Source organism: Schistocerca gregaria, chromosome 1 (assembly GCF_023897955.1).
Source record: "Schistocerca gregaria isolate iqSchGreg1 chromosome 1, iqSchGreg1.2, whole genome shotgun sequence".
NCBI classification, from domain to species: Eukaryota; Metazoa; Arthropoda; class Insecta; order Orthoptera; family Acrididae; genus Schistocerca; species Schistocerca gregaria.
The window spans coordinates 498236609-498250138 of NC_064920.1; the positions used below are offsets into that span (position 1 = coordinate 498236609).

The 13530-nt window shown below is 45.2% G+C and overlaps 1 protein-coding gene across 2 annotated transcripts in view; it reads left to right on the forward strand.

Annotated features, from left to right (window-relative positions):
• The window catches only part of LOC126353980 (NGFI-A-binding protein homolog), a 363923-nt gene that overhangs the window by 224449 nt on the left and 125944 nt on the right, over nucleotides 1-13530 (forward strand). For both annotated transcript variants that reach the window (XM_050003286.1, XM_050003292.1), the window contains exon 3: nucleotides 5700-5837. In XM_050003286.1, the coding sequence (XP_049859243.1) occupies nucleotides 5700-5837 (138 nt within the window). The remainder of the gene's footprint in view (nucleotides 1-5699; nucleotides 5838-13530) is intronic.

Sequence of the window (13530 nt, forward strand, 5' to 3'; positions counted from 1 at the left end):
CAACTGCTGCTCGAATTGCTGCTGCAGATGCAGTGTGATGCGCCACAGCCAGACGCCGAACACGAAGGTCTTCCCTCTCGGCAGTGCCACGTGGCCGTTCGTTGCCCGGTCTTCCAGCAATCGTACATTCTCGTGACCACCGCTGCCTACAGTCATGCAAAGTGGCTAAATTCCTTCCAAGTCTTTCTGCAGCATCGCAGAAGTAACAGCCACTTTCCCGACGCCCTATTACACGACTTCGTTCAATCTCAGTGAAGTATTGATAATGGCCTTTTTGTCACTTTAAAAGCGTTCTTGACTAACATCAACTCACCACGTCCTGTCTCAAAGGTAACTAACACTCGCGACCTTACAGCGTATATTTAAAGCAAACCTGATTGGCATCCTCATAGTGGCCCTTTTATGCGATTGATGCGAAATTTGAATAGACATCGTTTTTCATGTGTAGAAACAGGCCTACCAACTGCTGTTTATGTCGCACAATTCCTTAGCAATGCGATTTTTTTTCCGCCAGTGTTTTTGTAGCCAATGAATTATGGCCAACGTTTCTCTACCAACGTTTTTCCACTTTCTGTTACGTGAGTGAACGTGTTGCGCTGGTAATCCGCTTCTAAAGTAAACAGCGTGTAAGCAGAAGAAAGGGAACGGGTGTCAGGTAGCGAGACCGGGGTGTGACAAGGTGGTGATGAAGCGAGACCGCGAGCAGCTGACCAGGGGCGGCATGTGTTTGGGACAGGAATAACGCGGCACGTGTCGCCGCACCCCAGCAACTGGCAGACAGGGTCCAGGGGGGGGGGGGGGGGGGCGCTGCTCCCGGAAGCTGTGGAGCCGCTACCAAGCGGCCGACTCCCCGCGCCGTCTCATCTCTTTAGGGAACGAAAGTTCCAGGTTCCAGTCATGTTTCGGCCTTCGGTGTGGGTTATATACAGTGTGACTTCTCGATGTATGTGGAAGATCAACAGATAATGCTGAGAGAAATCGAAAAACTGTGTCAATTTTTTTCATGTAAAATGGTGTTTACAGAGGTATCATTACTTCTCGGTAGGTCAACAAACGACAAATGAGAAGAACATCACTAATTCATATGTGTCGCAGTGTCTTCAGGAAGTAAGCTACTCACGTTGCCCCAGCCAAAGACGATTGCGCAACAAATGTGGCGCGGACACGCGGACACAGTTATGCTGCGGTGAGGACAACGGGTGCCTCACGGTTTGGGAGTGAAATTTCGCGGCAATTAGAAACGCACTCCAAAGTTGTCGCTCGCAGGACGTCCGATTGTTATGGGTAAAACGTCTAAATTGTACACAAATTCACGGTGAAATTCTGGTGGCGTATGGACCAAATGCAATGCCGTATGCACCCGAAGAGAAATGGTGCCAACTGTTTGAACACGGCCACAGAGACATAGGTGATGCTGATCGGGAAGGAAGGCCATCGACATTTCCCACAGGCACCAATTTCCAGGCAAACTCTCCAACAAGAAGAAAGAACATTTGGGGGAAACAAATTTTCCAACGAGAAGGTCATTCACACAGTGGCTCTCGAATGGCTCTGTGATGAAGGAGCGGATTTCTACCGTCGAGAAATGAAATATTTGGTAGAAACTCCCGGCCATTGCTAAATGAGTACCTGTGTCACTGTTAAGTCTAGTGCATTCAGTGAAAGTTATCAGACCTGCCATAATGATGTGTAACTTCCTTATTGAAGTCCCATCGTACATCTTTTAAACGAAGCTTGTTGGTCACAAAATACGCGAAAATTTTCAGTTTTTTGTATTTGTTTCAGTTTCAGGCCACAGTCTTAAATACCTAAGTACAAACAGTTTTTAAGTGACAGCGAAGATGTTCTATAGTGTCAACATGCCTGTTCGTGAAGATGATATGTGGTACTTATAATTTTACGTTATGACTGTACCATATCTATATATGTTTGCTCAATGTGAATGGAAAAAAAATTGTACGTAGGTTTTGAAGACTGTCATCGTAAATAGAAATTAGTTACCTGGTCTAAGATATTTTGTTTCGTAATTGAAATAAATATGAAAAACCTTTCTCCCATCACTGTGAATTTTGATGCGGCTATGTAGCAACACTTGAAAAAGTTTCAGCAGTCAACCAAAGTGAAAGAGAGTCGTAGTTTAGTAAACAGCGTTCTTTCCCTGGACTTGGCTAGCAGTGCCACTGCCGGCCATCAGTAGCAACCGGCGTGTACTGCCACTATGAACCGAGAAGTTTCCCGTCTGGCTGCTTCTTCCAACATCGCCTCTGAGCTACCTCCTCTGGCCACTGACGGTTTCGGAAGATGTTTCGTGCAAATAAATAGCTTTGACGTGAATTATAGACTGAACTGTTGGCGAAACGAAGAAAGCAAAAATGAATTTTCGTCCGAGAATGGTCCATACTTTCTGCTGACATTTCCATAAGAATCTAAAAGTCGCCCTGTATCACTGTGAATTAATGTGTGTTATCAAGTACATTGCCTGCCAGAAATGTGAATTACCCACAAGGCATAGTCCGATGTCAATGTAACTTTGTACACTTAAAATCCATCGGGAGATACAGGCTATAAATAAAGTTACAATTCCCTGTGACAGGAAGGACGGCCATCAGAGTGCTTTGGTGGTGTTTATGTTTAGCGTTGTTACCAGGCCAGGTAGGTTATATAAAAGGCGTCAGCAGCGTCAAGTGTTGACTGATTACTATTGAAGGACACGAAGATAGCGCGAACGCGTGTGAGAGAGCATCATCAGCACCTCTCAGAGTTTGAAAGTGGCCTCATTGAGGATCTCCGTTTGGCCAGCTAGTCGAGTAGTGCAATATTGAGATTTGTGGGTCATCCGGATGTGACTGTGACTCAATGCTGGATTGTATTGGAACGTAAAGGCAGACATACACGTCGCCAAGTTTACGGTCGACCATCTCTGATCACCAAAAATGAGAGTCGCCGTATTGTGTCTCAACCAAATCGTAACCCTTCACATTTGTGCCTGCCATCTGAGAACAAGTAATGTATTCCCTGTAATATTCTGTGTCATCCTGCACCATTGATCAGAGAGTGGCAGCAGCCGGACTAAGGATTACCGTCCCAAGTGTAGGCTGTCGTCAGCATCACAACATAGACAGTTGCGTTTAGAATGGTACGTGTCCAGGAAATGTTGACTGCTAATCGACAGGATCGCATAGTGTTCAGCAATTAATCGCAGCCCTGCACTGTCGCGAATGACCATCATCTGCGAGAACTGCGGCGTCTTGGGAAGATGTCCCACTCTTCAAACGTCTTGAAGAGGCACAACGGTGTTACTCCTGGCGATTTGATGCGGGGAGCCATGAATTATGACATCTGATCACGGTTGGTAGTGCCTGGTGGAACTCTGGTAGCACAATAGTATGTCACAGTTCCTGTCTCCTCATGTGTTACATCTCAAGCGACAATATAATGATGCATTTTTCAATGGACCAATGCTCGTCCACACTTGGCATGTGTGTCTGTGAACTGCCCCATGTCCCCAGTAGGTTCATGTGTGGGAGAAGCTCTGATATACACTCCGTCCTAATGTCAGTGACCAATATATCAAGGACCAGTTAGTACAGTTGTGCACCAGCTTGCCTCAGGAGAGGATACAACGGCTTTTTGGCAGCCTTCCCAACCTAGTCAGCGCCTGCGTCCGGGCCAGAGTGGTTGCAACCTCCTAAGGCCGCATACTGGCAAGTTCTTTGCAGGTTTTACTCGATACTGTGTTCACTGTAATCGTTTTCTTTCCCTTCTCTGTCTCCTTCACTTTTTATCAGGTAGTGTATATCTTTGAGTGAACGTTAGACAGAAAACTGAAAACTATCTAAGAGAAACAACTGAAAGCGATGGCGAAACAAAGTCGATGGCATTACATTACTTAATAACTTATTTGTAAGAAAAAGTACTGTATAACAGGAGTAAATCTAATTATTGTCTCTAACTAGAAGTCTGTAAATGTATGTGTATGCGAATAAGCTTATTTCAAATTGGTCTAAACTTGTAAATACTTTGACATGTCCTATATCTTTGTAAGAAGAGATCTACAGATGAATAATGCTACTACTACTACTAATAATAATAAGTCGACAAAACTGCCCCTTATGTTAGGTGGTCTGAAGCTCGCTGGGTGCATAAAAAGCTAGAAGTAAAACAGTCGAATTGCAGGTTGTCTGCGATGTGTAAGGTGTCTGTAATTGTAGCGTCAAATTTAGCGAGAGTGTTTACTTACTGCAATGAGACAAACCGTAATTCTGGCAGTCACCACAAAGTAATAACTGTGGTAGAACCTACGGTGACTTGGCACAATTGAAAAGTGTCATAAATGACGTGCGATACCTAACTGGTCAAGTTACCGTTAAACGTTCGATACCCTAGCACTGGTAAGTACCGTAGTAAATTACAAATTCTAGCTTCCTACAGTAAGAAGAGAGGATTTTTATTTTTCTTGTTAATCACTTATAACATTCCTTCTACCGGGGAATGTCGGGCGCTACAGTCTGGAACCGCGCGACTGCTACGGTCGCAGGTTCGAATCCTGCCTCTGGCATGGATGTGTGTGATGTCCTTAGATTAGTTAGGTTTAAGTAGTTCTACGTTTTGGGGACTGATGACCTCAGAAGTTAAGTCCCATAGTGTTCAGAGCCATTTGAACCATTTTGAATGTCGGGCGATGTCGAAACTGGCACTCTTAAGCCACTGTAAAATTTTACAGTTTTAATATAGGAGATGTTTAGAAGGTAAATGATATTTGTGACGAGATGATGGTGCTGTGATGCACATTCTCGTTTGTGACGGGATGATGGTGTTATGATGCACATTCTCTTTCTTATGAGCATGAAACGAAGGGGCTTCTGGTGCAGACAATAAGTAATTGTGAGTAAGGATTGGGATGCGGGAAATGTTGGGGGATGTTCATGTGGGTAGGAACTAACAGATTGGATGTGGGTTCAAATGGTTCAAATGGCTTTTAGCACTATGGGACGTAACTTCTGAGTTCATTAGTCCCCTAGAACTTAGAACTACTTAAACCTAACTAACCTAAGGACATCACACACATTCATGCCCGAGGCAGGATTCGAACCTGCGACCGTAGCGGTCGCGCGGTTCCAGACTGTAGCGCCTAGAACCGCTCGGCCATTCCGCCCGGCTGGATGTGGGTATTAGGAGGCGAATGGGCTGTCAACTGATAAATGAAAGTGTGGATTGGAGCCTTAATTCGTGGGAGGCGAATGGGCTGTCAACTGATAAATGAAAGTGTGGATTGGAGCCTTAATTCGTGGGAGGCGAATGGGCTGTCAACTGATAAATGAAAGTGTGGATTGGAGCCTTAATTCGTGGGACTAGGTTATGGTTGGAATAAAGGGTATATTTGATTGATGAGTTCGTAGTTCGCAAATGAGAGGACAATTGAAACTGCGTTGGGTGAAGATCCAGAGTTTCGAGATGAACGGAAGTTGGAATGTGTTGGTAGAGGTACTACCGCGGACGAGATTTCTCAAAGGACACTGGAGACTTCAGGGTATTGGGATTCACATTTACGGGAGATGTTGAAGCATAGATGAGCTGGAGAGAGAATGCAATGGCCAGACTTTAGATTATTGTGAGGAGAGCGGAAACTGGCAATTGGCTGTTATGTTGGCTGTTGTCCGGAAGAGGAGGGCGCTGACACGCGTGTTTTCCCGTTACAGGAGGCGACGACGTGCAGCAGCTGTGCGACGCGGGCGAGGAGGAGTTCCTGGAGATCATGGCTCTGGTGGGCATGGCGTCCAAGCCGCTGCACGTGCGCCGGCTGCAGAAGGCGCTGCAGGAGTGGCTCTCCAACCCTGGTCAGTATGCGGCCGGCGCTGCCGCCTGCTGGTGCTCTTGCTGCGTGGCCCGCTGCTTTCCTAATCCGCCTGGTGCCTCTTGATGAGCTGCTACTTGTTGCTGATAACGGCTCCAGCTCTCATCGTTGTTGCCTCCAGCCGGTAACGCACGCTCATGCAGAGGTACACGTTATGGACATAGCTGGTTGGAATCCTGGTGGTAGGGAAAAAATTTGTCACCAGCATCTGGCTGCAAAGGGGAAGGGAAGTGACGACGTACAGTCGCTGATCATGAGACACTACACTAACATCGTGGACTAATCTACGCAGTGTCTCACGAACGAGGGCGTGTGACAATGTTGATGCAGATCTAACCATGCGCCAGCCTCGGTGCTGTGTACCGGATTCAACACGCTTCCCTACCTCTCATCAACGTTAACAACACAAACAAGTACACGTCAGCCACATACACTCAGCACGTACCGTTACAACACAGCACTCATGAAGAAAAGATGACAACATGTGCGAAGATACAAAGTATTTCCAATTAAGCACCTGAACCTATTCATCGGCGTCTGCCGCACACAAAAGCCGTCCTTTACTTTGCTCCTCGCTTTTTCCATTGGTTTATTCAATTGAAATATCCCAGACTCGCCGACATTAAGAAGGTTTTCCAGATATCAAGCTGGATATTTGCACATTACTTCGACGATTAACAAGTCTCTTTGGGCGCCAATCTTGGGGCTGCCTTCGATCGGTGCTACAACCGGAATGAATCAGTTTCTACGCGTCTAATAGTCTGCACCCTGTGCTACTATGCGTGACGTGGACTACTGCATGCATCACCAACGTTTCCAATTTTTGCTGTCCCATCATTCGCTGATGGTGCGCGGGAGGAGCGACTGTCAATAGGGATGTGCAGGAGCTGGAATGTGTCTGATTTTAGCATCACGGCCATCTCGCGATATATGTGCAGCAGGAAGTAAAGTCACTTTTGATGCTTCTCAGCCGCCCGGGATTAGCCGAGCGGTCTGGGGCGTTGCAGTCATGGACTGTGCGGCTGGTCCCGGCGGAGGTTCGAGTCTTCCCTCGGGCATGGGTGTGTGTGTTTATCCTTAGGATAATTTAGGTTAAGTAGTGTGTAAGCTTAGGGACTGATGACCTTAGTAGTTAAGTCCCATGAGATTTCACACACATTTGAACATTTTTTTATGCTTCTCGGAGCGCAGGCTCTCTGCATTTTCCCCATAAACCGCTCAGGAATGCTCAACGTCTTTTGTAGCGTCAGATACTGGAATTGGATTAACATCTTCATGTCGTTCTTATTAAACAAACCCGTCACAAGATGTGGTGATCTTCTGTGTATCTGCTCTATCACCATTAGTAATCCTACCTGTTAAGTGCATCAGACTGACATGCAATACTCGAGAATCCATCGAACGAAGACTTTTTCTAAGCCGTCTCCTTCTTGAGTCAATTACATTTCACTAGGATTCGCTCAGTGAATTTCACTCTGGCATCCACCTTCCTCATGGACAGAATTACTTGATCGTTTGACCCTAAATTGCTCCGGGCCGATACAGCTAGATAGTCGACGGCTATGACTCATTCCACTGATAGATCGCCGATCAAATAACATCGCAACTTTTCGTTCCATCACGCACACTACATCACGTTGAGTTTTCTTCAGGGTAATGTAGATCTAAGCTGATGAATAATGTAATATTCCGGTAAAGGCTAGCTGAGTTTTGGAACCCAGTTAGAGTGTTATACGTACTTGGGAATGCACCAGTCATGGGCGCTCGAAGTACTCCCCGTGGTGTTGAAATTTGATATCGAGGTGCTATGAGACAGAAGTGAGGATAATGGAAATATTATGGCAGTAACCTCGACGAATGTCCTGCAAGGAGGCTCTGTCAGAAGTGAAAGAACCAAACAACAGTGTCGCTCGGCGGGTGGTGTTATTCTCTGCTTGCTTGTGGCTTCAGCGCAACCTGCAACCAGTAGCACGTCGTAGTAGACATACAAAATTATTGCTTAATTCGCGGTTGTTGAACCCGAACATTGTTGCTCACGGAGAACGTTGTGGTATAGTGACCCAGTCCTAGTATTTAGAAATAAAGGCACTAATATAAAAACGAAGCAAAAGCTCGGTTTTGGGATAGAATAAAGCTTTTAGTTTCTGAAGGATCCATACCAGCATTAACTGTAATCGATTTAGGAAAGCTACGGAAAACCCAAAGCTTTATTGTTGTATGAAGTTTATTTTATTTGATTTTAACTTCGTATCCGGATACTCTAATTGTCACCACAGTTGCAGGAAGGTAAGTCATATGCTCCAACTACCTGCGAATTGTTTTTTCTGTGTGTCATTGTGATTTGCCTGTTTGAGTATCGCATTTTCTAAGTCGGAGGTTCGGGCCGCCATTTAAACGAGCTGCCTGGAATGCTGGACCAGTCCACTGCGTGTATATTTTTTTTTATTCACTTCTTTTTTTCTTTGGGCGGCAAAGACCATACAGCCAATAGTAGTGATAAAAGTGACATGTTAACATAAGTGCAAATTCCAAAGTAGACCAATAAAAAAAATCATCGTTTAAACGCATTACTCCACATTGAGCCATGTCATTGCACTCAAGAACTGGCAAATGTGATGAGCGGTGATCGATACACCAATTTGCAACATTTACCTGCAATGGGAAAGGTTCAAAAATCAGACGTGAGGGTGCCGCATGCTCCAAGCCAAAATAAAAAAAAAATCGGAGTGTGTCCATACCTGCATCTCTGCTTGCTCGTCATCAACTGGCTCTTGAACAACACCGACCATTCCTGTATAGTTGCTGAAAAGATAATGTAATGGATCAGGTGGAACAGCGACGGTGTGTTGTCCTACGAATTACTTCTACGTGGTGTAACCATCACCGCTGACCCTTTTTGTCAACAACTGAGGCGTATTGCAGATGCAATCCAAGAACAACGACCTGGAAGACTGCGTGAACTGATGCTACTCCACGAAACGTCCGCCCGCCTTCTACTAAACTGATAAGAAACTCTAATCAGGAGTTGGGTGGGGAAGTTATTCCGGACCCACGTTATTCACTTGATCTTGCCACCTCATATTTCCACCTTGTTCGCTCTCTATCGATCAACATACAAGGAATTTCCTTTCCCGTTTGAAAATGCACTCCGAACATTGCACGATCAATTCTCCGCCCCATAATTACGCCATTTCTAAGTCGCGGAATCTAAAAGTTACCCCAACGGTGTCAGTCAGTTTGGAATAGTGAAGGAGAACATATTATTGATGACTAAAGTCTTTGTTATGTATATCTGTCGTGTAAACTTCTGGGAAGAAACACTACGAAGCAACCTAATACATTTTAATCATCGTTGTACATCCTAATTGTACATCACCTTTGTGACGAATGCTCAGGCCTGGTGTGGTCAAGAAGAATGTTCGATACGAGTCGTCATCTTTGGCCAGTGACGTAATATTAATGCTTGCTTTCACCTTTTGTGCATATATTCACAGGTTTCTTGTTAGTTGACTTAGCCAAGAATCGGAAACAAAAAAAGACTGTTTGTGATGACAGATTGTTCTGTACCTTAGCCCGAGGTATACGTTGTGTTGGAAGACGACAGTTTGGTTGTGATTTGGCGAAGCCAACGAATGTGAAACGAAATAAATCTGGTTGTGCTAACAGACTGATCTGTAGCTTATCGCGTCTGAAAATATCGCCAATCACATCACTTTATAGTCACCATATTGTCGAAGGCGTTTGTCGCACATTTCCTATGTCACTCGTCCAATCCGACGACTCGGATCGAACATTTCTCAATCTCCGCGTTGGTGCTTATGGATCGTATTCGCGACGTTGGTATGACAGTTTCACGCTCCGGTTTACACCAAGGTTAACAGCCTACTGCAAGGAACAGCTGCAGGTCTGCACGAGATTCGACAGTGTGGAGATTGAAATATTAACGAAATTGATGTCGATGTCGTGCAACGATTAATGGCAGACGTCTATTGAAACTTGGCAGTTGATGCATAATTTATGGGCAAATATCCGCATGTGTCTGATCGGTGATAAACAACCAAACAAAAAAGGACTGCTGGTTCGTACGCTGCCACGATGTGCGCGGCGTATGTTCTCAGCTCTTCTACTTCTCTGGCAGCAGTAGCTGATGATGATAGAGCGTGACTAACAGTTACGTGCGTAATTGAGGATGCTGTTCTTAACTAACTCTATGCGTCTATCATTCTCAGAGTACCGTGAGATGCGTGGGGAGCGCTCTAGAGCGGTTGAAACCTGCAATTTGTCTGCATGATTATGCACAGTAGCGTGACCAAAAAAGTGCAGATCGCTAACACTATACTTAAACATCACTACATGTTATCTGCGCTACTAGATAAAACTGAATATATACGGTTAGTAAGTTGGTAATTGCTGAGCGAGTCGTAGACTTCTCTCCAGTCACTCGTTGACCACTCTCATGTGGCAATAGGAGAAAGAAAAAGAAAAAGCTAAAGTTTTATATTCCGCGTTTGAGAAATCGTTCACGCAGGATGCAGCATGGCTGGTATACCACAGGACGCCATTCGCACCATCTACACGTCGATGTCATCACGCATGGGACCGTGCGGGACCCTGTGCCTACTAGACGACAGTACACGTGCTGGACCGAGGTCACTGAAATACTAATCGTTTCTGCAGAACAAAGTAATGCACGTGTCCTGTTGGTATGGACGTCCTGTCTCTAGTCGTTCAAGGTATTGTGTTTTCTCTGAATATGATAGTACTTGCCCATAGAAAATTTTTAGGAGTTTAAAAACTGGAGAATCTAAAGTACGTGTTATTGTTGTCACATCTACTGTATTCACCAAATCCAACATCTTCTCAATGCAGCCCCTCCAATGTTTAAAGAAAATCTGTGGCTCTAAAATATTTTGATTTCAGTGTAGAGGTTACGACACCCGTATACATGTATTATGCAGACCTTTCAGAACTGCGATTCAGAAACGGAATGTGCCACTAATTTTTTTCCAAGTGTATCGTAGCTTTTAGATGTTGATGAAACTAGTTTTATGGACAAGGGAAGAGAAAAAATACGATTATCACTGCTGCAGTGTTGAAAACATATTGTGTTATTGGAAAATAATTGTGTTCACGTAATTTTTAGCTGCATATAGTTCGTTAGCCTGGTGGCCAGTGCCATACGTAACCTGTAATGAAATCACTGACCGAGATAACGTAGCAGTGAGCTGCACACATGAAATATCACTCCGTTTTCTTCTTAAATTTTCTATAGAAAGTTCAATGGCTTCTTACTTTAATAGCACCTCAGTGCTCATTAATGTGCAATCAGACGGCAGTAGATTCCAGTGGCTACTTTTCGCCTGTCACATGGCGCAAGAGAATAACGTTTACCCGCAACTGATGCAATAAAACATCGCGTTCCCCGACTGACAGAATGAGGTTTGCTTGTAGCCCAGCAGCAAAAACACACACAGCGAAGGTCCTTTTTCTTATCTACTCTGTAACCAAAAGAGGGAGGACAGTAAGGAATACATTGCTGGCTTCGCTGTACATGACGAAGCGTTGAATCGTTTAAACATCTGCGTTAATGTTAGGTGCATTTTTCACCGTTACTTTGAACGGTATCTTGCGAAGATGGAGCCATATTTTCCATAGAAAGATATATTTTATGTTTTGCTGCATTTGTGAAATTTTTGTGTCCACCCCACAAACAGTTTTTTCTTTCGGGTAAAGGAAGTTTTCAGCCCGTCTCATTCCGTATTGCGTCCTTTAGAGGAGAGATTTTGAGTGACACTTGCCAGAACCCTATTAGTCCTTTACGAATTCTTAACATGCTATTTCAGCTTGGAAATAATAATTTGTTTCTATGATAGTTTTTCTAGTTCACCTTGTTGAAAGTAGCCTGAGTCATACCTTGTGAGCCAAACATTATAACCAACTGCTTAATAGCGTGCCGTTGCGCCTTTGGAACGTGATACAGCAGCGTTCTGGGTGCCATGGATTCGGCAGTCCTTGATATGTTTCCAGAGGTTCAAAATGGCTCTGAGCACTATGGGACTTAACTTCTGAGGTCATCAGTCCCCTAGAACTTAGAACTACTTAAACCTAAATAACCTTAGGACATCACACACATCCATGCCCGATGCAGGATTCGAACCTGCGGCCGTAGCGGTCGCTCGGTTCCAGACTGTAGCACCTAGAACCGCTCGGCCACCCTGGCCGGCTGTTTCCAGAGGTATATGGCACCAGACGCATATGAGCAGGTCACACGTACCCCGTAAATTATGGGCAGGTGGATTGAGTTCGCTGAGCTGATGCCCGATAGCGCCCCAGACGTGTTTAACCGAGTTGAAATGAGGCGAATTTCGTGGCCAAGACATCATCGTGACCTCACTACCGTGCTCCTCAAACCGCGGCGGCACGATTCGGGCCTTGTAACACAAACTGTTGTCCTGTTGGAAGATGCCATCGCCGTCGGAGAAGACATCAAGTATGAAAGGATGCAGTTCGTGCGCAATAATGTTTACTTAATCCACAGCTGTGATGGTGCCATTGACTACAATCATTCGTCCCTTGGAAGCCATGGAGAATGCTCCGTGTGGCATAATAGCGCTTCCAATGGCTTGGGTCCGTGAGGCAGTGCGTGTTTTGAGCAGTCGTTTGTCAGGATGACTGCGGATCCGCACACAACCATCCGACCTAATGTAGCAACGAAAGTGATGCGTCCAACATGCTCCAGTGTCGAGGACCCGTAACCACTGCAATCGTAACTGTCGACTTTGTTCGATGTGCTCTACCCTTCATTCGATCCCTGCAAAACCCTACATTTCAGCAGGATAATGCACACCGCATGTTGCAGGTCCTGTACGGACCTTTCTGGATACAGAAAATGTTCGATTGCTGCCCTGGCCAACACATTCTCCAGATTTCTCACCAATTGAAAACCTCTGGTCAGTGGTGGCCGAACAACTGGCTCGTCCCAATGCGCCAGTCACTACTCTTGATGAACTGTGGTATCGTGTTGAAGCTGCAGGGGCAGCTGTACCTGTACACGCCATCCAAGCTCTGTTTGGGTCAATGCCCAGGCCTATCAAGGCCGTTATTAACGGCCAGAAGTGGTTGTTCTGGGTACTGATTTCTCAGGATCTGTGCATCACATTTCGGTTCTACTATAATATATTTGTCCTGTGAATACCCGTTTATCATCTGCATTTCTTCTTGGTGTAACAATTTTAATGGCCAGTAGTGTATATGTAATGGATTAGGAGCAGAGTGAGGGCAGAAAAGATCAAACAAATGGGAAACGCATAACGTTGATTTTATTATTAACCACCGCTTACACAGTGTCTTCAATATGAGCACTGGAGACGTCTACGAGATAATGACTCCGTAAGACGACGTCATCGATAGTTGCTCGCATTAGTTCCGATGGGATCTGAGCAACGTGTTCCTATGCATTGGCCTTCAAGTCAGGTACAGACAGAACGTGTCCCTGGCAAACGTGTTCTCTTAAATATCCGAAGAGCCAAAAGCCACATGGATTCACATCAGATTTTGCAGGCTACGCATCTGGAAAACGTATGGAGATGGCACGTTGGTGGAAACTTGCGTTAAGCAGATCCTTCACTGGGCGAGCGACATGAGATGATGTCCCATCTTCAATGAAAATAGTGGTC